This window comes from Corticium candelabrum, chromosome 4, assembly GCF_963422355.1.
Source record: "Corticium candelabrum chromosome 4, ooCorCand1.1, whole genome shotgun sequence".
Classification (NCBI taxonomy): Eukaryota; Metazoa; Porifera; class Homoscleromorpha; order Homosclerophorida; family Plakinidae; genus Corticium; species Corticium candelabrum.
The window spans coordinates 6,548,510-6,571,257 of NC_085088.1; the positions used below are offsets into that span (position 1 = coordinate 6,548,510).

Consider the following 22,748-nt stretch of genomic DNA (forward strand, 5'->3'; position numbering starts at 1 on the left):
CCTCCACAACCTGACTCGTGTCTTCCCTGGAGTAAACAAGAAAACATATACGATAGAGACTATCAAAGTAGCATGCATTAAACTAAAGCTGAACTCAGTAGCTTGTTTGCATTTAGTGTTAGAAAGGCAACGTAGAGTTTGTGTTTCAATACATGAAATTGACTGACAGACAGACAGACAGACAGACAGATAGACAGACAGACATATAGCTACTTTATTCTCATATAGACTCTACTTTTACATATGCTAGTCTGGTCTCCAAAACGGTGGGTTCAACTTTAAGTGACTTATAGTTTAGTTGGTTAATTCCAGGAGTGAGCAACTAGAGCAATTAACAAAAAATAACTGTCACTGTTTCAGAACAACAAGCTATAGGTCATCACAGCACTTCAAACAACAAAATACTAGCAGTTAAATGTCCTTCCTATAATATATATGTATATATATATATATATATATATATATATATATATATATATATATAAGTATGGAAATGTATGTCAAGTCATTCTTTGCCATTTAATTATAGATTGCTGTTTGCAAAAGACCACTGTACCAATTGTTTTCTTACTTTATTTGTATTTTTGGTTATCAGTTTGTTTACCAATTAACTGCTGTTGTAACATGTCCACATAAATATTAACCAATTCTGTTTCCAGTGTTACTATTGTCACTTAGCTAGACTGTAATAGCATTACTTGAATTTGGTCATTCCAACCAAATGTTCATCTTGAAAAAGTGATGTTGTCTAGATTTGTGAAAGAATATTCAGAGTTTGCAATATGCTAATATTCTAAAAAGCTGGTGTTTGAAAGTCAACTACAAACTGGCAGTCATATTGCAATTGCTATAAAATAAATTGAGTCTAATAATAACCAAATGATAGAATCAAGGGAATGACCGAGTGCCAGGGATAATGTTGTACTGCTGTTTCAAATGGCTAGGAGGTTTGGCAGTAAGTTGTTTAGTTGACAAACGTATTTTGATCTTTTCTAGAAAGATGGCATGCTCAACATCTGGTAGGGCCATTGAAAATCGAACATCTGCAACAAGAATCAGCTGACAAAATTGATCGCAAATATCAATTCAACCCGTTTCTTACATGAGTCATTAGCACCAAAATAGAGGCCAGAGAATCCTTGCAGACCAATTTCAGCAAATAATGCTGGACAACTGTACCCCATCTTTTTGCAATGGATCCAAGCAAGGCCTCCCATCGTTTTTGCATTCACCAGTTCATACTCATCATTTCCCATAAACATAGTTTCCAATTCTGCAAAACGTTGTCGGTTCATGTTGCCCATAAAGTCATAAAAAGGGGGGAGTTCATCTTCTTTCCTTTCACTAGTGTGGCTGTCTACGTGAGAAAAAGAAAATTATTTACATTTTTACACCGTGTGTCATATGTATACCAACTTAAAATGTGTTTTGCGTGTGCCAAAAGTCGTAACTGTGTGTCAACTGGAACTCCAATGGTAGTGTTATATATATATGCTTGAACACCTAAAGCAAACTTGGGATCTTTGACAAGGAGCCATCCTCCGCGAGAGGCAGAGAGACCAGAATGTTTTGAACCAGAAAAGACCATTATCTCCTGGACACAAATAAGTAATAAAGAAACTGGTATACTTTCAATGGACCAGATACGTAAGCATACCTCATTCAACATTGTTTCAATCTCAGTATATGTTTGCCAGTAAAAGGACAAATCATACACTCGTCGTTTAGGATCTGGTTGAAGAGGCTGCAGTTTTCTGCCATCTGGGTTGTTTGGCCACCTAGAGACAAATGCATAACATGACTCCCTAACAAAAGCATCAGTCTGCTTGTGCAAAAGTTCAATATTGGATTTCTATAACAATTGCTAGCAAAAGCTCTTCGAGGACATCGTGTGTCTACTATTCATCCAACTATGACAATGGGTGCCTGGTATTCCAATAACTGTCTCACATTCTTCTGAGACCAGAATCACAACAAACTACAGTATACTTCTTAATCTTCTCTGCACTTGCTGACAGAATAGAACTGCAGAATCATTTGCTACTATACCATATTCGCCCGTAATAACGCCCTGGGCATGTAGAAAAGAAACGCTTTTTTTCTGGGCGTATACTAGGGCATGGGCATTATTTTGGTCCCAGGCGTATACATGGTTGCAATAAGCTGTCGTTTGGCCAGTCACCACCTAAACACTTGAAGACAGAAATACCACAAATGCTTGCAATTATCCATTTGCAAGATCATTGCAAGGTACTGGTATCCATGCACCATCAGCATAGACACAGAAACTAGACACTACACAAGCAAACCAGAGTGGTCGGCTTGAAGCCTGTCAAAAGCATCACAATCGCTAATTGCAACGAAGAATAGTAAGCACTTTCACGCAATACGGACACCAGCTCATCAAACGCACACAGACGGAACGAATGTTCTATGGACCCTATTTTGTTTTGTCTGCGCATGCGTATCCTGGGCATCTAGTTGGCCATGGGCATTTTTTCGGGCTGAAAGTTCTGACCTGTCACACATGGGCGTCTATACGGGCATGGGCATTATTTCGGTATGAGCGTTATTATGGGCAAATACGGTATCACCAGTTAATATAACTGAAAAGTGCATACATGAAATTGCTATGCTAATAACATTATTCCACTTGTGATCACAAATGATGCTTGCAAAATTCTGTAAAACCGATACTGTACCTTTGCTGTTAACTTAACTTAATTACAAAATGAAGCAGTGCTGCTAATAAACCAGACATACTATGTTCAGTCACAAATTCACAAATATGAACTGTATAATTAACTAACATTTTGACCGCCATTAAATCAAGCATGAAGAGAAACGAGCAGAAGTACGTGTCAGCCATTGCTAACAGAGAATAAACTAAAATTTAGAAGCAATGAGATTGTACAACCTGCTTGTTAATTAACCACATTTCATAGTTGGAAAATGGAGCGTCTATTTAATTAAAATATGTAATCTCAGAGTTTCCTTCTGACTGCCCATTGTTCATCTTGTCCGAGATTTTGGCAAACTCTCTATATTCTTAAAATTTTATATTAATAATGCAGGTATTACACATTTGGAATTATACAGGTATATTACACATGGTGCATTGTGGATGCATGCATTACAAGGTGGCATCCAAGAAACAGTGTTTCTTGGATCCTGTTGGATCCTTTGGTATGTGATATAAAACCACTACTGCATGCATTGCCAAACCACAGCCTTAGACATCAAGGTAAAAAATTATAGAATCTACACAGTTTAATTACTTAAGAGAAAGCTCAGAACTAAAACACATGTACGATGACATACATTAAGCTAGAGAGGTCCGTCCATACATATGGGATAAGCATACCTGCATATATCATGTGCATGCTTTTGATAATAGAAAACAAATTCAGTAGTTTGAACAGGAACTTGATTTTCTTGTGACAAGGTTATTTTGATTAGTGAGGTTCTACTGTCATAATACCGTACAACCGGTTATTTCTGCAACCATGATATTTCTGCATAATTCTGCATAAAATCATGGAGCACACAAATAAAATTCGCAATATTTAGTCCCAGAGCCGTATATCCTTGGAGTCCCAAGAAGTCACTGTCGCCACACATGTACACGTGTGTACACCAGTAACTGTCTTCCTAGTTAGAATGCAGAAATTTAATTCACAGTGATTAAAACTTTTTAAATCTCAAACAGCAGTCTTTAATCACAGAAATACAGTTGCGTGTTACTTATCCAACGTTCACTTATCCGACACGCCGGTTATCTGACAGGTCAACTTGTGTCACGTGGATGATTACATAGCTGGTCAGCTGCCTTCGTGTAGGTACATGTACATCCACGTACATGTCAGTTGTTTCTTGAAACAAGTTTAAGAGTGAGTTCAAGCGTTTCTTCTCGTTGTATTCTACATTCATCTACATCTACATTCATTCTACATCTACATTCAGTGTACCTAATGTGGAAAAATGCCATATAATATGAACACTAGTTGAGTTTGTAACAGCTTCAGTTATCCAACATTTTCACTTATCCAACAGGGGTCCGGTCCCAAGGGGGTTGAATAAGTGACATGCGACTGTAACCGGTTATACAGTAGTATAGTTTTGGTAGTCATCACCTGGTCAAATCTGTAGATTAAGTTTACTTGGTTCAAATTGCTATGCTTGCTTCAAAGAGTTTGATAAAGTACATATACAGTAAAGACATACAAAAAGTATAGCATACTGAGAGATGTGGGGAGTGCATGCCAACAGTATAATATCAGTACTGCCACTAGAATGTTATAATTATATATACATACCCTAGCATAGCCCCATTGGTTAGCAGATACAGTAAATAATCATTTAAGTTAAAAACAACACAAAGTAAGACAAGCTCTAGCATTTGGAAAGAGAGTAAAAAGTTGAGCATGATACATAATGTGACTAAGTCTTTCCTGGTAACACATGTATGATTCATACGAAAACAATATAAATACCGTATTTCTGCAAATAGTATCCCATGCTCAAATAATGACCCTATAATAAAATAACAATTCCCCATGCTCGATTAGTGCCCCACAGGGGTAGTATATACAAACCCAGTTATATGCATGCACGTCTAGCTATCAATGTGTACGTTTGAGATAAAATGAACACCCAGATGAACAACTGACTGACTAGTGATGGAGATTTAACATGCAACAGACCAGCAGTACGACTCACCTGAAAGCAAAAGTAGCCAGGATACATAACCAGTAAAGCCTTGTCCACACTGCAGTGTGGTAACTGGATTGCAATCTAACCACAACACTGTCCACACTTGCAACTGGATCGCGATAAATCTAATCCACACCGCAAGGTGGTTTCGATCGAGATCAGATCGGTTGAATCCAATTAGAAATAGTGGGCGTTACCTCCCGTAGTCGGAATATCTAACTCTCCTCACTCGTCTTTGTTCTCGCTCACCTTACGTCACTGTATCAACGCTTTCCACAAGCATAGAAGCCACACATAAACATCGATCATCAGTCACGTGATATCGAAAATGAAGCGGAGGTAACGTTTTCAAAGTGCAGTGTGGACACTCACTATCCTGATCGGATCGCGATCCATTCTGGTCTAGTGTGGACAGACTAGTTTGTTCGTTTTATTTGTAGTGTGATGCTATGCAAGCAAACAATGCAACAGTCTCTAAGAGCTTGCAAAATAATGGCCCATGTTCAAATTATGCCCCATGCTCAAATTGTGAATGATGCCCCATGTTTCAGAACTATGACAAAATAGTGCCCCATGGGACACTGTTTGCAGAAATACGGTATGACCAGAAATTAATTCAGGTTCACTTAATTAAGAAAAAATAAAAATTCAACTAACTAGTCTTTGCAACTCCTATATGTCTGATTCTCAAATTGTACTTACGTAACAATCTCAATTGTAGTTGGAGCTTGTGGGTCAGCATTCGGATTCCATCGTGTAGTTTGAAGAGAGTTGTTTGCCAACCACACAAAGTGACTGTAATAGGGTGCTTGTGCAAAAACATCAGCTTTCTCTACATTGTACTCCTACCACAAAATTAAACTAATTGACAAATAACTTCAAAATGGACGTGAATAAAACATTAATTACTAACACTTAATTAAGTAGTTTGACATTATGCTGGGATGACTCGCGCTACACCTAGAGACACATCTTCATGTCGCATTTCTTTGACTAAACACTGCTCTTGAAAAATGCGCCACACCATAGCTTGCAAAATAGCATTATTGTAAACACTGCTCTCAAATAGACCCTGCATATTATCTAGTGTACATACCCGGTATACTATAATTAAAGAATGATTGATCACTTCCTTACCGTTGTGCACAAGAATTAACGCCTATTGTATTGTAAAAAGTACTTAGTTAAACTACTTGAGAACAGATTGAAATCCTCATCATTCTTTCTAGTTGACATACTTCACAATTAGCTACCTCACATACAGTGTATTATGCCTCAGATGCTCACTAAAAATAGACACCTCTCAAAAGAAACACCGTTCTCGTCTAAATGCCACAGCTACAAGTAATAACAACAAATCAACTCTGCGCAATTTATAAGAAAAATACCATATATTACTATGACATGAGAGCTGAGCTGTAGAAACTCATAAGTAACACAGTACATTCAATTGCAACGCTTACTAGTACATCGCAATTCAATGTACACACAACAAAGAAACTTCTACGACCAGTAAAATCCACAAGCAAACAATGCCGATACATACTGTTCAGTACACTAACCCAAAACTTACTTCACAGATGGATATTGATACAGCACTAAGTGCAGCTTCCACTCCTTGTGTAGCACCAAGAGAGGGAAAAATTATGTATCCGTTGGTTTCTGCATTGCCAACAAAACTGTGCAACTCACGCAGTGCAGGCTCAAGAGGAGAAATCATAATCTTTGAACTGCTGATGTCATTATATAGATATGCCATCCTGTATTAGCAAAAGACAGTATGACACAATGCAGTAATACATACACAATAAATATGCTCACTACTTCTACAGTACCAGTATTACACATTACATTACCTCATGAAGCAATATCAATAATGACACTAAAAGAGTCAGCTTTTGCTTGCGATTGTGATAAATATCTGTTCTGGCAATTATATAATAAAAGAAAAAAAATTACACTTGTCTGCTTCTTGAAGGTAACATTTGCAACTAAGCTTATTCAGAAACTGCAAGTCTATATCATGGGCGACAGAGCCGGGGGCTGAGAAGGCTTGGGCACCCCAACTTTGAGCACAACCTTTATTTTCGTGAGCAGACCAGATCTCTACACAACTCTGAAGCAGACAATACCCTTGTAGTTCATGTTCTTCCATGTCCTTTCATGCACATCCTCCAAATTTAAACTTGCAAGTCACTCTGCCGCCCCTGTATGTAACTTGCCCGCCACTAAATTTCATTGTGTATTAATTAACTGACAAGTGCACAAAAATGGACAAATGCTAAGCCCGGCCTTCACGTCGTTCAACGTTGACCTTAAAATCAGTTACAAAGATAGGCCTCCTGCCTCTAGCAGGGCCTCCATGTAACACGTACATGGAGGCTTACGGCCAGCACTGACAATCCACTTGGCAGCTTGGCCACAGTCATCTATGGACACAGCTCTGCGACTGGTCAGCAAGGCCCACCAGTACCCAACTGCTGCATAATGTTGCTGCCAAGCCAGCGGTTCCGTCCACCCCAGTCAATAACCAGATACTCATTTATACTCCGAGTCGAGAGAAGCAATTGTGTGCAAGTTCCTTGCGCAAGAAAAGTACGTCTGTGCCCATCCCGTATTTGAACCTATGACCCAAAGTTTCCGGATGTTTCCATTCTCCAAATGCAACTGTTTAACCACCACAAACATGTGCACACACATGCACACACACAGAGATATTGACAAACGTATATATAGTAGTTATTAGTATGCCCTTCAGACAGTCTATATCTAAAGATAGCTCCCCTACCTAGTTTTATAGACAGGGCCTCTGACGCTACTCGGAGTTTCTGGTTGTGCTAACATATTCCCTTGGTCCATGGCCAGAGGCATCCAAGAGCACTCACTGACTTTAGGGCAGCTTTGGAACAGGATTGACCTCTAGGAAGTTATTTTGCCAAGCCAGTGGTCTTGTCTTTCCCCAGTCAATTGACCAGGTATTTTTTCTACTCCTGCGTCAAGAGACGCAATCCTGTGTGAGGTCCTCGCCCAAGGAACTACAGTTGTGCTCATTCCAGACTTGAATTTGCAACTCACAGGTCCAGGATGTTTCCACTCTCCAAATGTGACTCTCTAGATCTAGATCTAACGGTTGAGCTACAGACAACACACACACACACACACACACACACACACACACACACACACACACACACACACACACACACACACACACACACACACACACACACACACACACACACACACACACACACACACACACACACACACACACACACACACACACACACACACACACACACACACACACACACACACACACACACACACACACACACACACACACACACACACACACACACACACACACACACACACACACACACACACACACACACACACACACACACACACACACACACACACACACACACACACACACACACACACACACACACACACACACACACACACACACACACACACACACACACACACACACACACACACACACACACACACACACACACACACACACACACACACACACACACACACACACACACACACACACACACACACACACACACACACACACACACACACACACACACACACACACACACACACACACACACACACACACACACACACACACACACACACACACACACACACACACACACACACACACACACACACACACACACACACACACACACACACACACACACACACACACACACACACACACACACACACACACACACACACACACACACACACACACACACACACACACACACACACACACACACACACACACACACACACACACACACACACACACACACACACACACACACACACACACACACACACACACACACACACACACACACACACACACACACACACACACACACACACACACACACACACACACACACACACACACACACACACACACACACACACACACACACACACACACACACACACACACACACACACACACACACACACACACACACACACACACACACACACACACACACACACACACACACACACACACACACACACACACACACACACACACACACACACACACACACACACACACACACACACACACACACACACACACACACACACACACACACACACACACACACACACACACAGCAAGTACATACAGAAAACATGTGTATATAGCTCTATATAGAGACAGAGATAAGTATACAATCTAATACCACGTTTATACTAGAAACTTCAGAACGATACCAAGTATAGTAAAAATTGATCTAGATGGACAAAATCAGCATCAAACAAGGCTTCGATCAAGAGAAATAACAGCAATCTTGAAGAAAATTTATCTGGGTCTGGCTTGATCGATTCGATCTGAAGTTGCTATAGTGTAAACCAGAGCTGACATTCCAGAATTAGACAATTGTAACATAATTTTTCCACCTGACTGTGTGTTTTGATATACTCTAACGCTTTGCAAATCCTACAAAGTAGCAAAACATTTTAGCTCTAAATTATAGTTATAATTATAAGTACATGAAGTAGAATTTAGTAATTGAGCACCTTGAATAGAATTTATGGTCAGTTAATTAGCTCTCTTAAAAATTAATACAATTAAGTGGTTTATATTCTTCGTTTAGTTTATATTTAATCATTACATTTTAATTAAAAAGGCGACACATTCCAAAGCAATAATGCATATTAGAATTATACTACATAGTAGAGTCTGGAAATATAATACATGCCTGAATCCAGCTGGAATGTAGCTGCAAGGCTGTCCAGCCAGTTGAGACCAATACTCGTCAAACGAGATAGGATTGTGTACGCCAGCAACTAACGAGCAATTCTGAACATCTTCCTTGTGCTCACACAGTTCACCAGAGAAGCACTGGTAGCAACTTTCCGCAAAGTAACCGTTGCATCTGCGCAGGTATAAAAGTACAGTTAGCAAGAAACATTGTGTTACAACTAGATAGCTGCGCTCGAAGCAGTTATCTAAGATTAAAAGTTCACCGTTTGAGCAGTTCGTCCCACTTTCCTCCAGGCCTGCAAGGATCAGACTGTAGCACGTTTTCAAAGGGAGGAGAACAGTCCTCAACCCAGTAGCTATGACAAGAAACCTTGCCTAAGACACAAATCGCTAGCAAAGCAACAAAAAAAGGCGAAACCATTGGAAGCGTTTGTCACGTGATGCATTCATATGTAGATTAGATGCCCCGTATGTTGGACTTTTTTCTACTGATAGTGACCTTCATCTAGACTATCAATATAAAACTTACTATACTCTAGCGTGTACATATGCACATAACATACGTATACTGTAGCTGTCATCGACTCAATTAATTCACTGAATTGTAAAAACTTTTGAGTTTTGCAACATATAGATCATATAGTTAGTATCTAGGCATAGACGTACATTACAGAAAAACCATAAAAATGAATTCATTCTATAAAAAAAGTTGCAAACGCAATCGAAAACCCAAGCTAATCAGTTTGTGTATCTCGTGTTTCTTCAGCTTGTAAAATTTCACCCCAATCGTCCACACCTAGAGGAACCATCTTTTCTCGTTCCAGTTGAGAGACAGCTCGAACGTTACTAAATTCACCCGACAGCCACTTGCTTTTCACCTTGCAACGCACTACATAACTTGACAAATAAGCCTTGAACAATCGTCCGTCTCCAAACGGAGGAACGTGGCTGAGGTCTGGCATGGTCTGGCAACAAGTTCGCCACAGAGAAGATCTGTCGTCTATCAAGTTCTTCCAAGCTTTACATGTCTGCGATGCTCTGCAAAGACTAATTGAATCTAAGTATTGGAAAATTGTCACGTTTAGTTCATATGGCAGATAATCGACGAAGTCGCTGGTTGGAACTCTGAAGTCTTCCCCATCTCTAGAGTCGGTTGTAGTCTTACGACCTTCATCGTCGTTCATTGTTAACGAAACGCTCTCTCCAACGGTTGTGCATACTGTAGCGCAACTCAGAGTACTCCCTCACAAACATCACTATAGCAACGAACCTACTCCAATAGCCCGGATTAACTAAAATTGCATGAGACGCTAATACATATGTATTTTTAATTTCTCTAGCTTAGATACGACATGTTCTACATAGTCAATTACAGTTTCAAACGGACCTAATTAGCTAAGCTATACAAAACCTCAGAAGCTCTACTGGCGCGCACAAAGTTAGGAATTCCGAAGGCGGCTCTGCAATGCTCTGTGCACGCGTCTGGCTGTGAAAATTCATTCTTTCACATTTATGAAACTCCATTCTTTTAAGTGCTCACCAACAAGCATGCATCTCTTAAGCTGCAATACAACGTTGGATGGCGAGGCCTCATTGGGAGTTAACTACGGTGCTTTGACTTGAAAGAAAATTGTACATTTGGCTGTTGAATTCGGTGTAGATATTGATACCCCGCATTGGCTCAGCGGGTCGTTTGTCTTTAAACAAGAGTGATTTCGAGACTCATGCACGTCGTTCATCCCATTGATAGACAACTGGACGATGTAGACTAGAGCAAGAGTCAAGACTGTGATGAACGACGGAGCTGCAAAAACCACTGAAATTGAAAGAGTCTTTGTTGCCATGAATAAGAAGGTGAACTAACTGTTTACTCAAATACAGACGATATCATGCAATGATGTTGTTTTGAGTAATTAAATAACAGCTTAGTCCTAGACTCGTACCCAGTCCTCCTCCTCGCGCGCGCTCCACGTGTTTTGGCACGTGCTTTTTGTTCCACTCGCACGTGGCGAGTGGAACAAAAAGCACGTGCCAAAACACGTGGAGCGCGCGCGAGGAGGAGGACTGGGTACGAGTCTAGCTTAGTCCAACGTGTAAGAAAAGAAATAGGACCTACAGAGTGATTTAATGTAATACAACGTGGACATTCTTTGTCTTTGTCTAACACATGCAATTACTGAGATGCACACAGCAGATGATCTATTTTACAAATATAATGACATTACTCTAGTAAGAACAAACAGTCGATGGACAGACAGCTGAGTGTACGCACTATAAATTTAAGACCAAGAGCTCTTGTGTTTAGTTGTGTAGACACTTCCTTAACCTCACCCCGTTCACATTAGAATGTCTAGACACAGACGGAAGGATGCAAATTGACGCAATAAAAATAGGGTCAAATAGTATTCTAGCATCCGAGCTAGCAGTTTTTGTTTATTAATATTAATGACAACAACAGCATTATTAAAGTCCATTATATAGCAGTGTTTCTGCTAGAAATATTCTATTAGTAGCCACTTGGCTAAAGAAGTGTGTTTGTTTGTAGCCAAATACTCTATTTCAGACCCAAGAAAAAATCGCCCAAACGTCAAACAGCTAATAATCTAGAAGACAACTACTATTGATTAAAGTTTAACCTGATCAGACAGACAGGCAGCATTTATCAATTGTCACAACAAATGCAGGACTAATCTGACATGCTGTGCTCAAATTAAGGAACGTGACCATGGAAAGCCAAAAGTATACAAACCAGACATTAAGCGTTTAGTGCCATCTTTCTTAGCTCTTGTACTAAATTTAATTAAAAGCGCATTGATGCTTATGGAAGTCATGCACAGAGTGCCCGCTACATACAGGATGTAGACAGAGCATGCACGATAGATTGGTCTCCTAGTTCTTGGAGCTCCAATGTATTGTGCTAATTGCCATTCTTAGCTGCTGTGCTTGCAAGGTCTGATCCAGAGGAAGGCGTACACGGTACACTGTAACAGGTAGCCAAATTGGCGAGGAGGCATTACCATTTTATCACCAACAACTGTTATTTTTGTAGCGTTTGCCTATTTGGCGATTGGCGAGCAGAAACATTGTATATAGGTTACCATGTTTGAGATCATTTTCAGAACTGCACAAAGCAGCGTGTGCTACAGACACTTGCATACTCTAAGAGACAAGATGTAAACAGCAATCATGGGGACACGGCACAATACAGTGACAACACAGACACAAGACAAATGATGCAAGAAATAGATGGAAGACATAAAATGCAAGACAGTTTAATGTAAAACCAGCCTTATGGTCTGGTGGAGTTGTTGGAACGAAATTATTTAGTGCTGATGTGTGAAATCTGTGTCATGACAGACAGATCGAACGACAGTTAGAATGGAATATTTTGTCTGCAAAATTTAAAATATCTTTAATATCAATAAGCAGACTTCATGAATCCAGTGACTGTATGTTTTTGCTAATAAGTCTGTACCTTAATCTAACGTTCTAAACTACTTCAGCATCTGAACTAGTCCAAGCAGATCTTATTGGATGCAATCTGTAAATCTTGATGCTCTGCTGGTCTCAGAGACTGAGCAATTCTCTTAGCTTCATCTAACTGTGAGAGACGTATCTGACACAAACTGATATCCTGGAGCGCAATAGATTGTTGTGCTGGCTGTGAAGCCATTGTAGCATCTTCAACTTTGATTTGCATGTGGAACACGTGTATGCTCTCCTTGCTATTAGTTTCAGTTGTTCAATACGCGTTTCCATGTTTCCTAATTTTCTGTTACGTCTAGCAATTGCCATTTTACAATTATAAACCTCCCAACTTTCTGATGGTTGTGAAGACTGAGCAATAGAAAAAATTGGTTTTGCTATTTTCGATGCTTCATTTTAAGCTTGACTTTTGTTCCATTAGATCTTTTAAACTCTTTCACTGACACTTGAGCATCATGATGCTTGTATTGGATGCGGTAGTAGTTGGCTGTATCGATCTTGATCTATCGTTCTTTTGTGATTTGTGATATGCTTCCCAAACACGCAGATAATTGCTGGAGGCGATCTAAAATGTCGGTATTGCCAGAAGATAGAAATCAATATTACCAGATACATCAAGCAATGCGTTGGCATATTGGCAAGAGACTGATTTAGAAGCCTGATCGAGTAATTATAATTTCTCAAAAGGCTTCGATGTGCCTGGAGGACTGGAAGCGTAAGGCTTTGTGTAATGTTTCTCTCCACAGTGGACAATCTCCGTAGACCTGGTCGGTAACTTTTGATGTCTGGCAGCCATTAAGGCATTCGTAGCTTTGGGTGAGATTACAGTGGTATAGAGCCAAGAATTTGTAGGCAGATAATATACAGATAAACTACCCTGAAAAATTATGACCCCCCAACAGAAGGTGACCCAAATGCTTAGTGACCCCTGCAAATCACTGAATTTCAAACTTATGACCCCTACAGCAACTTTGCCAGCCCCCACTGGACACTTAATAATGACCGGCCCCTAACGTCTTTGTCTCATGGGATACTGTCGTGTATGTTCTTCGGGCTGTTCTCTCTTTTCTTTTGATACCGGTCCATAATAGTCATCTTCTGTTTCCAATTCACTGTCCGTCCTTCTCTGATCCATTGTATGTTCTTCTCCCACAATAAAGTTTCTTCCGGAGCTAATTCTTGGTCGTTGTAAATAATGTCTTTGAACGGTTCGCGGGTTGTCCTTTCCATTTCACAACACCAATATATCTGTCCCCTTGTTTGTCGATTATCACATATCTAGTAGTCTTGTAGGGTGAAAGTTTGCCTAGTCCACCATCTGCTGCAACTCACTATTTGACGTACCTAGAGTCAAATCCTCAGCATACATGGGAGCTTTGTTCTTATGTGTCCCTTCAGTTTTACTAGATAATTTATGAATAGGCCACCATCTGTTCTGTAAGCAATCTCAATGCCGCCTCCCTTTAACCTTATCCAGAGTCTCGCACATAAGTCTGTCCATAAACATATTGAACAAGATTGGAGACAGCACACACCCTTGACGGAAACCTGTGTTTACTTCAATCCTTAATGAGATTTCTTCCCTATTTCGTACAAAACAACCTGTACCATCGTGCAGGTCAACAATCAATCTAACCACTTCATCTTCTGTACCAAAATATTTGAGAATGTCAGTGAGAGCGTGTCTTGGTACAGAGGCAAATTCTTTTGAGAGGTCAACTAAACAAATATGTATATCTAAATAGTATCGCAACGTACAATTCGGGCGAAATTTGCTCGTGTCACCGCCAAGTTCAACAAGGATTCACCACAAACTCACATAAAATTCAATGTAAATTCACGCTATACTATATACTTAGCAAAGAGGACGTAGAGAATCACAAAATCAGCAACGGCATCCATGCACTACACGTATACGCTATTCATGATCATGCTCGTTCAGTTTTACTTTACAAACAGTCATTCGGAGTCGATCAGCTTGCATGCGCTAACTGTTAATGTCGATACTCCACTGCTATCTGAATTTCATTGCCTTGGTTGGTGACGGTCACCTGGACGGTCGTCGCTGGCAATTTGGTAATCGGGTCTGTCAGGTCAATTTTTTGAGAAACGCCTGCGTAAGTACCGCTTTCGAACGAATCTCTCTGTTGCAGATAGCTACGCCAAGCCAAGTAGACGATTGAGAAAATTTCAAATTGTGCTTCGTCATCCAATGCGATCATTGTTTGCTGAACGAGAGGAGCATCGTTCTTAATTGCTTGAACGACGACTTCCTTCACTTCCGCGTATCCGTTCTTCACAGCGACGTAGTTGACAGTCGCATCTGGAGTGGAAGCTGCACGCGAAAGTAAAAACATGCAATTAATTAATTAAAATCATGTTTAAGCGAGATTTGCAGGCTCGACGCTCATGCAGGGTCCAGTCGGTCACTTTCCTCGAGCTCGACGAGACGAGACGAAAGACCTGCATGTTTGCCTCGTAGGAGGGAAAGTCACCAGCTGGAAACTCGAGCCTATAGCTAGCAGTAACTATCTCTAGGCTATATTTTGAAACCTGAGCTTGTTTTAGTCAGCATTGGTGCGTCACTTGTTGCGTCCTTTGTGACAGTGAGCACGTCACCGTTCTTTCCTGAATATGGCTTGGATGTCTCACCGCTACCAGACGAGTGGCTCACTGATGCTGTGTACTGCACGTCAAATGGAACGGTGATGTATCCTTGTCCTCCTTGGGATTGAATGTCGAGTGTGCGCCACACGAACACGTCAGTGTCGAGACCTGGTTTCGGCGGGTCTTGATAAAAGACGAAGTGTTTGGAGTCCACGTTAGGGAGATCGATGTTGTTCACAACTATCAATTTAGTTGAGGTAGCCATCTTTCATGCAGTATTTCCGTAGAGATTTAGAGATGAACAAACAACTTGTCTTTGCAGTATGCAGCAAATCAAGTCCAGCCACTCGTAGCAATTTGTGACAGGTCTAACAAAAATTAAGTGCCTTTAAGCTAAAATCCAGCTGCACGCGTGTCACTTAGGCAATCCAAGTGTTGTAAGCCGACACCACATGTTTGGCACCATTGACACCTCCTAATTGTTTGATAAGCAGATGTTGACACCATTGACACCTCCTAATAGTTTGATAAGCGGATGTTGACATCATTATTGACACCTCCTATATATATATATATATATATATATATATATATATATATATGTACACTGTAAATAGAAGTGTGTTGTTCTAGTTAACACATTTAGATGTGTTGTTCGAGTGAAGCCGCAAAGAACACATTATACATGTGTTGTTGCAGTATGTGTTGGTTTAACTCTTGTGTTGTAACATGATGTGTTGTTTTAACTCATCATGTGTTGTTTTGACTCATCGTGTTGTTTTAACTCATTATGTGTTGTTTTGACTCATCGTGTGTTATTTTAAGACTATATTGTATTATTTGACCATTTTGTAAATACGTATATATATACACTATAAATAGAAGTGTTTTGAAACAACACACAACACAAAACAAAACGTACGTCTTAGAATAACACGACTGTGGGTTAAAACAACACGCACGTGATTTCTAACAACATACCTTTCAAAACAATTAGGTGTAGATGGTGCCAAACATTTTCCATCCAGCCCAAACATGTGGTGTCGGCTTTGCCACAACCGGGTTAGGGTAAAATTTTAGCATAAGTGACACGCGTGCAGCTGGATATTAACCTATAGTATACGATGTTGGCAGTTACACCTTGGCAGCGGCTTTAAGACCGTTGCCGTCGCATCGGTTCTAGAGATAGGCTACACACATGATCTGCACATGACTTTCGCCTGCACATGAAATTCACAATCGCCTAGCTAGCAATCGAGCTGAAAGTTCTAGCATACCAGGCCCTTTTTAGTTTTAATTAATTAATTAATTAAGCTAAGTACTAAATAGCTAAAAAATTGAACTTTAGACTTATTCAAAAGATATTTACATAACTCGGTATATTTATAAAACAATTTCGTAAACTAAATTTTAACAGCTAACATTGTATTTTAATTAAACTTGTAGTCATGGCAACCACATTGACTCCGCCTTCTTGCAATAAGAATATGTCAATTATTTCCGTGTGCTCTCTCTCGGAGTCCTGAACGATCGCTCTACAATGTTATCTTCCAAGTGTGCCTTTGCGCGCTGTTCTCGAGTCGCTACAGTGAACCACGCACTCAATGGTCAGTAAGTCTTGCTGGATTACTGTTGTTTCAAACTTTGGACCTAAACTAGTGTCGTAGGAGGAAGACTAGCGGCGTACTTCGTAAATTCAGAAGTTTAGTAAGGTAAAGAACATCTATAATTGCAAGCAATCACCTCTAATTGCTGAACTAGCTTGAGCCAGCTGTTACTCCGGTACTTTAGCTTCTAGTCAGCCTATAGTTACAAGTCCAAGTAGCTATTCAACCACCATACACGCATGCATGCTTTCATACAAAACTATACATTTACAAACTCTACACTCTGTACATGAATGTTTCTCTAACAGAAAACGTAATCAACAAACTATGGTTATGCTCATCATTCAGTTAGTCCATGCATCGATCCAAGTGTACATAACACCAACGGTGACCAACCTTTGTATGGAAATCGCTGCTTGGGTACGTGACTGTGGCTTCGATAACATTCCCATTGTAGCTGACTATCACGACGATGTTTGTCGCTAGCAGATTGATTTTATGAGAGCTATTTGAGTATGTACTACTCTTAAAAGTCTCTCCCTCCTTCTTATCACTGCAGTTCCAAGCAATGTAGCTGAATGAGTCAACTGCAAATTGTACATGGTCATGCAGCACTATCATCTCTTGCTGAATAAAAGGTTTATCGTTCCTTTGCGCTCGAACCAAAACTTGCTTCTTTCCTTCATATTCATTCTGAACAGTCACACACGTGGTAGACGAGTCGGTTGAGTCTGGGTCGACGTCTTTCTTCAAATCTGTGAATTAATAAATAAAAGTTCGTATTTCTAATAGTATATCATAGTACACACTGCAATCTGTACAAAATCACTCAACATAGCATTGGAGCGTCACTATGGCTGTCTTCTGTCACAATCAGCAAGTCACCATTTTTGGCAGGAATTGCGTTAGATGTCTCCGTGCTGCCACCTTCGTGAGTTACTGTAGCTGTATACTCTGTGTCTAAAGCAACAGGAAAGGTTCCTTCTCCTCCAACTTGAATATCTAGTGTACGCCACACTAGCACGTCGCTGTTCGGAACTACAGGCTCTTGAAAGAAGATGAAATGATAAGTATCCACACCACTCAGATTTATGTTGTTTACTACTGTCACGTTTTTAGATGTAGCCATCTCTCGATTAGTAATCAAGAAACCGCAAAAGTCTGTTGGTAAACAAGACGGTAGAAATCCCGAATGTTTGAAAAGCGCGCTAGCTAAGTGTACACAACAATTACTAGTGTGGAAATAAGTAGGCGGGGCCACGACAAATTGTGTGCAGTCCCATTACACAATTCACCTAATGAATTTGCTGCGGCCTGGTGCCGCATACTTTTGGCTAATCCATTACACGTATTATTATTTAATTAAGGTTGACGTCATTCACGAATGACGTGGAGGGCTTGACATTTGTCCATTTTGTCCATTGTGTGTGTGTGTGTGTGTGTGTGTGTGTGTGTGTGTGTGTGTGTGTGTGTGTGTGTGTGTGTGTGTGTGTGTGTGTGTGTGTGTGTGTGTGTGTGTGTGTGTGTGATCCAAATTGAATGTGAGTAATTTTACTGTTTGGCAATTCCAATTTCTTGCCAACTTTTAGAGTTATTTCAGGTAGCGTACGTAGACTGTTTTATTGAATTATACTAATGTTCACGCTATAGATTTTTTAAATGATTGAAAAACAATTCCTCACGTTGTAGGATGTTGTCACGATGTCGCAACACGTTGGAACTACAAAGCAGTGCAGTACGCGCCCATAGAATCCCAGACTAAATCACTGTGGTTCGTGTTCTCTCAAAGAACTACATCACTGTCTAGTGCTCGTATTCTGTCAAAGAGCTGCGAGCTGTTACGCTTGCGCTGCTGTCCTACTGGATAACAAAGTAGGCCCAGTCACATCTTTGGAGCGGTCAGTGCTCAGAATCGTTGTGATAATATTTTAATAAATGATCTCCTTTTATTCTTATACAGTGCTATGATATAAAATCAGATTCTAAGCTTTCCCATGGCCTTTTTGACGTGCTTGTATATGCGGGTCTAAGACGACACAGTCGTATTCAGACATCTCGGTACTTGCGTAGCCAGCCTCTCCCTTTTTCTACCTCTGCCTACATACCGAAAATAGAAAGGGGAGGGCTGGCTACATATCTGGTGTACCCGTATACATATTGGCTCAAAGGTGTGCTTACCAACGAGGACGAATTTTGCGTACTCTAATATAGATGCACTATATAGCTATTTATCGCAAACGAACCCCTCGTAAAGAATAAACCTTGCCTACGGGCCTGGTAGTTGTTCGAGTAGCTCACGGAGGATTCGTTCTGATACCTTGGCCTAATGACGCAAGTGCAAAGTCTGACAGAAGTGCCCCATAACAATTCGACCTTCATAACAAAAAATGTGTGTGCGTGCGCGTGCATGTTTCCACACATGCAATCTGCACAAAAATGTGAAATTGTACAAGGAGCTCAACATGACTCCAGACCCTGTATCATAACATTACACACCATAAAGCAATTACCTAACAGTGTCACAAAATCAAAACATCTTTGAGCTATTTAATTAGTGTATTACAAGTTGCAACTAGGAATGAAATTTATTTTTTACACTTTTCAACATGTTCTTGTCTGTTTAATGTAATACAACTTTGGTAATTCGATTTCCCAAATCTTGCTGGAAGTTGCGCCTAGGTTAACTGCCATCCGGTAGTCTTTACCTTCAACCAATTTTGGACATAAACAGCTGGATTTCCCATCCACTTCTTGGCGTACAGATAAAGAAATAGTTTTCCCAGAGTGCAGTTTGTCAGAAACGCTATTTTTTGCTTTGCATACTTTTGCAAGTTTGACGTCGTATTTTACTTTGCCACCTCTAGTTGACTTTATTGATTTTACACTCACCACGACCACTAATGCAGAAACGCCTTTGAGTAAAACAAACTAAAGAAATAGAGAGAGAAAATTAAACATCTTACTTGCGTCATTCTTTTTAACTGCAACTTTTCGGGAAGCTTTTGAAAAACACTCGCAACCTTCATAAACGATTATAACATTAAAAGCAACAACACTACAGTAATGTGGTCGAGTTTACTGACATTTGTTCAAGCATGAGTCTCGGCTGTAGAAATGATTTTCGTTACCAAAACATCCTCCATATCGAAATTTTCGACATTGGTTGGACGAAGAGTTGTAGAACCATCGAACGCTCTTTTCAACGTTGCATTTCCCGGCATCGAATGGCAGTTTGCAAATGTTAGCTGTAACACAGAAGCCGTCGATTTATTAGAATTTACAAGAACTCAACTATTAAAATGTTGGTAGCACAATGCAGGAGAGGTCATAGTCTAGCTGTAAGAGGAGGGTCCATAGATTTGCACCAATTTGTTAGCGGTCCTGCTCATCATGATAACGTATCTTAAATGTCTTCTGCGTGCAATATCCCGTGTCATGCCAAGAATGTAGTGTCCCTCAAAAACGAACAGATCAGTTGTATGTCTGTAATGCATTAATTAACAGTAACTTTAGTACGGTAAGACTTGTCTCAAGGAAGGCGCATACCACCCGAACCCCTGCCTAATTTTGCTCTGTAGGAACTAAGTTAGTACATCTGCATGTATGCACTGGAACGCCAGAATATTTTAGTAAAAATTAGAGTAATATCAGTTTGCTAACAATATATATAGCAAGGATTATCATTAATTTCTATATTGGCAAATCTCGCGGATATAAATGTTTCAGTCTTCATCAACGCTAGTCATTATCTATTACTCCGAAATCAAATCTTGCTTGAATACATAATCTTGATTATGCAATAAAATTGCAATTTTTTGCCAAAGACCGTCTAGCCATTGCAAACATTGGTTTGTACAGGACTGATTTCTGCTTTGGAGCAACCTCACATATTGTATTACACTCGTGCAGGAAGATTTCCTTTACTAGAGAAAGGAATGATGCTAACAATGAGATTGAAAATCTTACTATCAATGCATTTCTGTTGGCAATCCTCCACAGTGTAAAAGTTGTTTGTTCCTTCAAAGCAGCCGCCGAAAGCGAATCGTTTACACTGTCCAGTACTTGCATCGAACCAGTATCGGTAAGTACTCGATCTGCACGTGACACCATCTGGAGGCGCAGGCTGAGGACCTCGGCAAATTCCACCTACGTCATCAAATATTAGTAAGTTACAAACGCAAAAATTGATTGTACACTACCATAGTGGCACTTCCCAACTGCTACTACGTTGACATTGTTCTTTCCCTCTTGGCAGCTAGACGTCTTCATCACGCATTCGTTTTGGTATGTTTTCCCGTTTGAGCCACAAACTTCACTGCTGTCTGATGGACATTTAGATACATCCAAACATCGACATTCACCACTTTTCTTGGCACTGTTGTATTTGCACTCTTCATATGACTGGCACTTAATATTTGCGCATGCGTCTATGAACATAGTAACAATAATTAATAAGTTGATCAACGCGCGACATCATTTATTAGTGATTACATAAATACCAGTACATCTATTTGCCGTTTGTCTATCTGTGTGTCTTAGCGACAAAAATTATTTACAAATCAATTTACCCGTTTGTTTCAGCTTTAAATATCTGTATGTTTATATGCCCTAATAGGGTGCTATTCAGCAGTCCATATTTCTTGTGTAGTGAATCAGCTTTTACTTTTTCCAACCTACCTTAAAACCACAAATCTCTCAACTTAAAAACTTTCAAAACCGTGATACTGTTTGTCACTAAAGGCCACGGGCAAAATTATATTTGGAGTGGGCGTGGTCTTCTGTTTTAATTAAGTTGCTTCTACGCTGTAAAGATATATGTACCTTGATGTACCATTACTATAATCGTTTTCAGAGGCTGAACTGCAGCAGATTAACATAGCCCTACAGCACTCTATTTGCCAGAAATTCTATTTGCTATCATTTTGGGTCTTGTTGCTTTCTTGAAAAAAACTTGATAACTTGTACTTAGCGGCTCCTGCATACTTCTTGCTTTTCACCCGAGGCTTAGTGCGAGGTGGAAAAGCCTTGGAGTGAGATTGTGAAGAAGGATCAGTGGCAGGGTGATCAGCCGTAACATCTGGAGACCAGGTCGGACTGAAGCTTGAGTCAACTTTATCACAGTCTGCAAATTCACTACTGTGATGAGAGAGTAATAATTACCCGAGGCCCGGATTTCCGGGCCTCAAGTATAGTAGTCGTTCGACGACCCGACGACCGACCGTATATAGAGTTGGTTAGCACAGATGAAAATGAAGCTATTCCGACCAATAGACGAGAAGTGGTGTCATTACTGACCAATAGACGAACGTGATGTCATCATGAGGCTCCACCTATCTTTCTTTGGTAGCTGCTAACGAGAATTCGACCACCGGGAGTCCGTCCTGTACATGGCGTTTAGTCCTTTGCTTTAAGGGTTTAGCACATACATTTGTACGTGTATGTTTCCCCAACAACAACCAGGAGCGAGGGTGTGTAGCTGTACCTGAATTGTAACATTGTGCTTGTTCCACAGTGTTTCTGCATAGTAGTTCTGCAGTCTGACAGCTTGAATTTTC

At 40.3% G+C, this 22,748-nt stretch overlaps 3 protein-coding genes and 1 long non-coding RNA gene across 4 annotated transcripts; 1 reads left to right on the forward strand and 3 right to left on the reverse strand.

Moving 5' to 3' along the window:
* Nucleotides 1–561: 561 nt before the first annotated feature.
* On the reverse strand, nucleotides 562–9,914 carry LOC134178736 (uncharacterized). The gene is made up of 8 exons (XM_062645621.1): nucleotides 9,757–9,914; nucleotides 9,489–9,665; nucleotides 6,287–6,473; nucleotides 5,416–5,558; nucleotides 1,658–1,778; nucleotides 1,417–1,594; nucleotides 1,103–1,357; nucleotides 562–1,043 (listed from the first exon to the last, which is right to left on the reverse strand). Exons 1-8 carry the CDS (start codon nucleotides 9,912–9,914, stop codon nucleotides 889–891), a joined length of 1,374 nt encoding a protein of 457 aa, XP_062501605.1. The 3' UTR covers nucleotides 562–888.
* A 60-nt stretch (nucleotides 9,915–9,974) lies between these two features.
* On the reverse strand, nucleotides 9,975–10,724 carry LOC134178982 (F-box only protein 48-like). The gene has a single exon (XM_062645894.1). The coding sequence runs from the start codon at nucleotides 10,675–10,677 to the stop codon at nucleotides 10,228–10,230; it is 450 nt and encodes a 149-aa protein (XP_062501878.1). The 5' UTR covers nucleotides 10,678–10,724; the 3' UTR covers nucleotides 9,975–10,227.
* Nucleotides 10,725–10,951: 227 nt separating this feature from the next.
* LOC134179126 (uncharacterized) lies at nucleotides 10,952–17,382 on the forward strand. Its single transcript, XR_009969796.1, has 3 exons — nucleotides 10,952–11,347; nucleotides 17,033–17,193; nucleotides 17,254–17,382. It is a non-coding gene; the product is annotated as an uncharacterized LOC134179126 (long non-coding RNA).
* Nucleotides 17,383–19,794: 2,412 nt separating this feature from the next.
* LOC134178518 (papilin-like) lies at nucleotides 19,795–21,630 on the reverse strand. Its single transcript, XM_062645391.1, has 5 exons — nucleotides 21,393–21,630; nucleotides 21,160–21,339; nucleotides 20,277–20,438; nucleotides 20,157–20,213; nucleotides 19,795–20,090 (listed from the first exon to the last, which is right to left on the reverse strand). The coding sequence occupies exons 1-5, from the start codon at nucleotides 21,628–21,630 to the stop codon at nucleotides 19,795–19,797; spliced, it is 933 nt and encodes a 310-aa protein (XP_062501375.1).
* Between the last annotated feature and the right edge of the window lie 1,118 nt (nucleotides 21,631–22,748).

Coding starts and splice junctions, on each gene's coding strand:
- LOC134178736 (XM_062645621.1), bottom strand. CDS start 9,914: ATGGTTTCGCCTTTTTTTGTTGCTTTGCTAGCGATTTGTGTCTTAGGC. Junction 6,474..9,488: donor TACATTCCAGCTGGATTCAG/GCATGTATTATA, acceptor TTGCTAATACAG/GATGGCATATCTATATAATG. Junction 1,595..1,657: donor TTGAAACAATGTTGAATGAG/GTATGCTTACGT, acceptor ATTTGTGTCCAG/GAGATAATGGTCTTTTCTGG.
- LOC134178518 (XM_062645391.1), bottom strand. CDS start 21,630: ATGTTCATAGACGCATGCGCAAATATTAAGTGCCAGTCATATGAAGAG. Junction 20,439..21,159: donor CCAACAGAAATGCATTGATA/GTAAGATTTTCA, acceptor TCTGTGTTACAG/CTAACATTTGCAAACTGCCA. Junction 20,091..20,156: donor AGTTAAAAAGAATGACGCAA/GTAAGATGTTTA, acceptor TTTCTGCATTAG/TGGTCGTGGTGAGTGTAAAA.
- LOC134178982 (XM_062645894.1), bottom strand. CDS start 10,677: ATGAACGACGATGAAGGTCGTAAGACTACAACCGACTCTAGAGATGGG.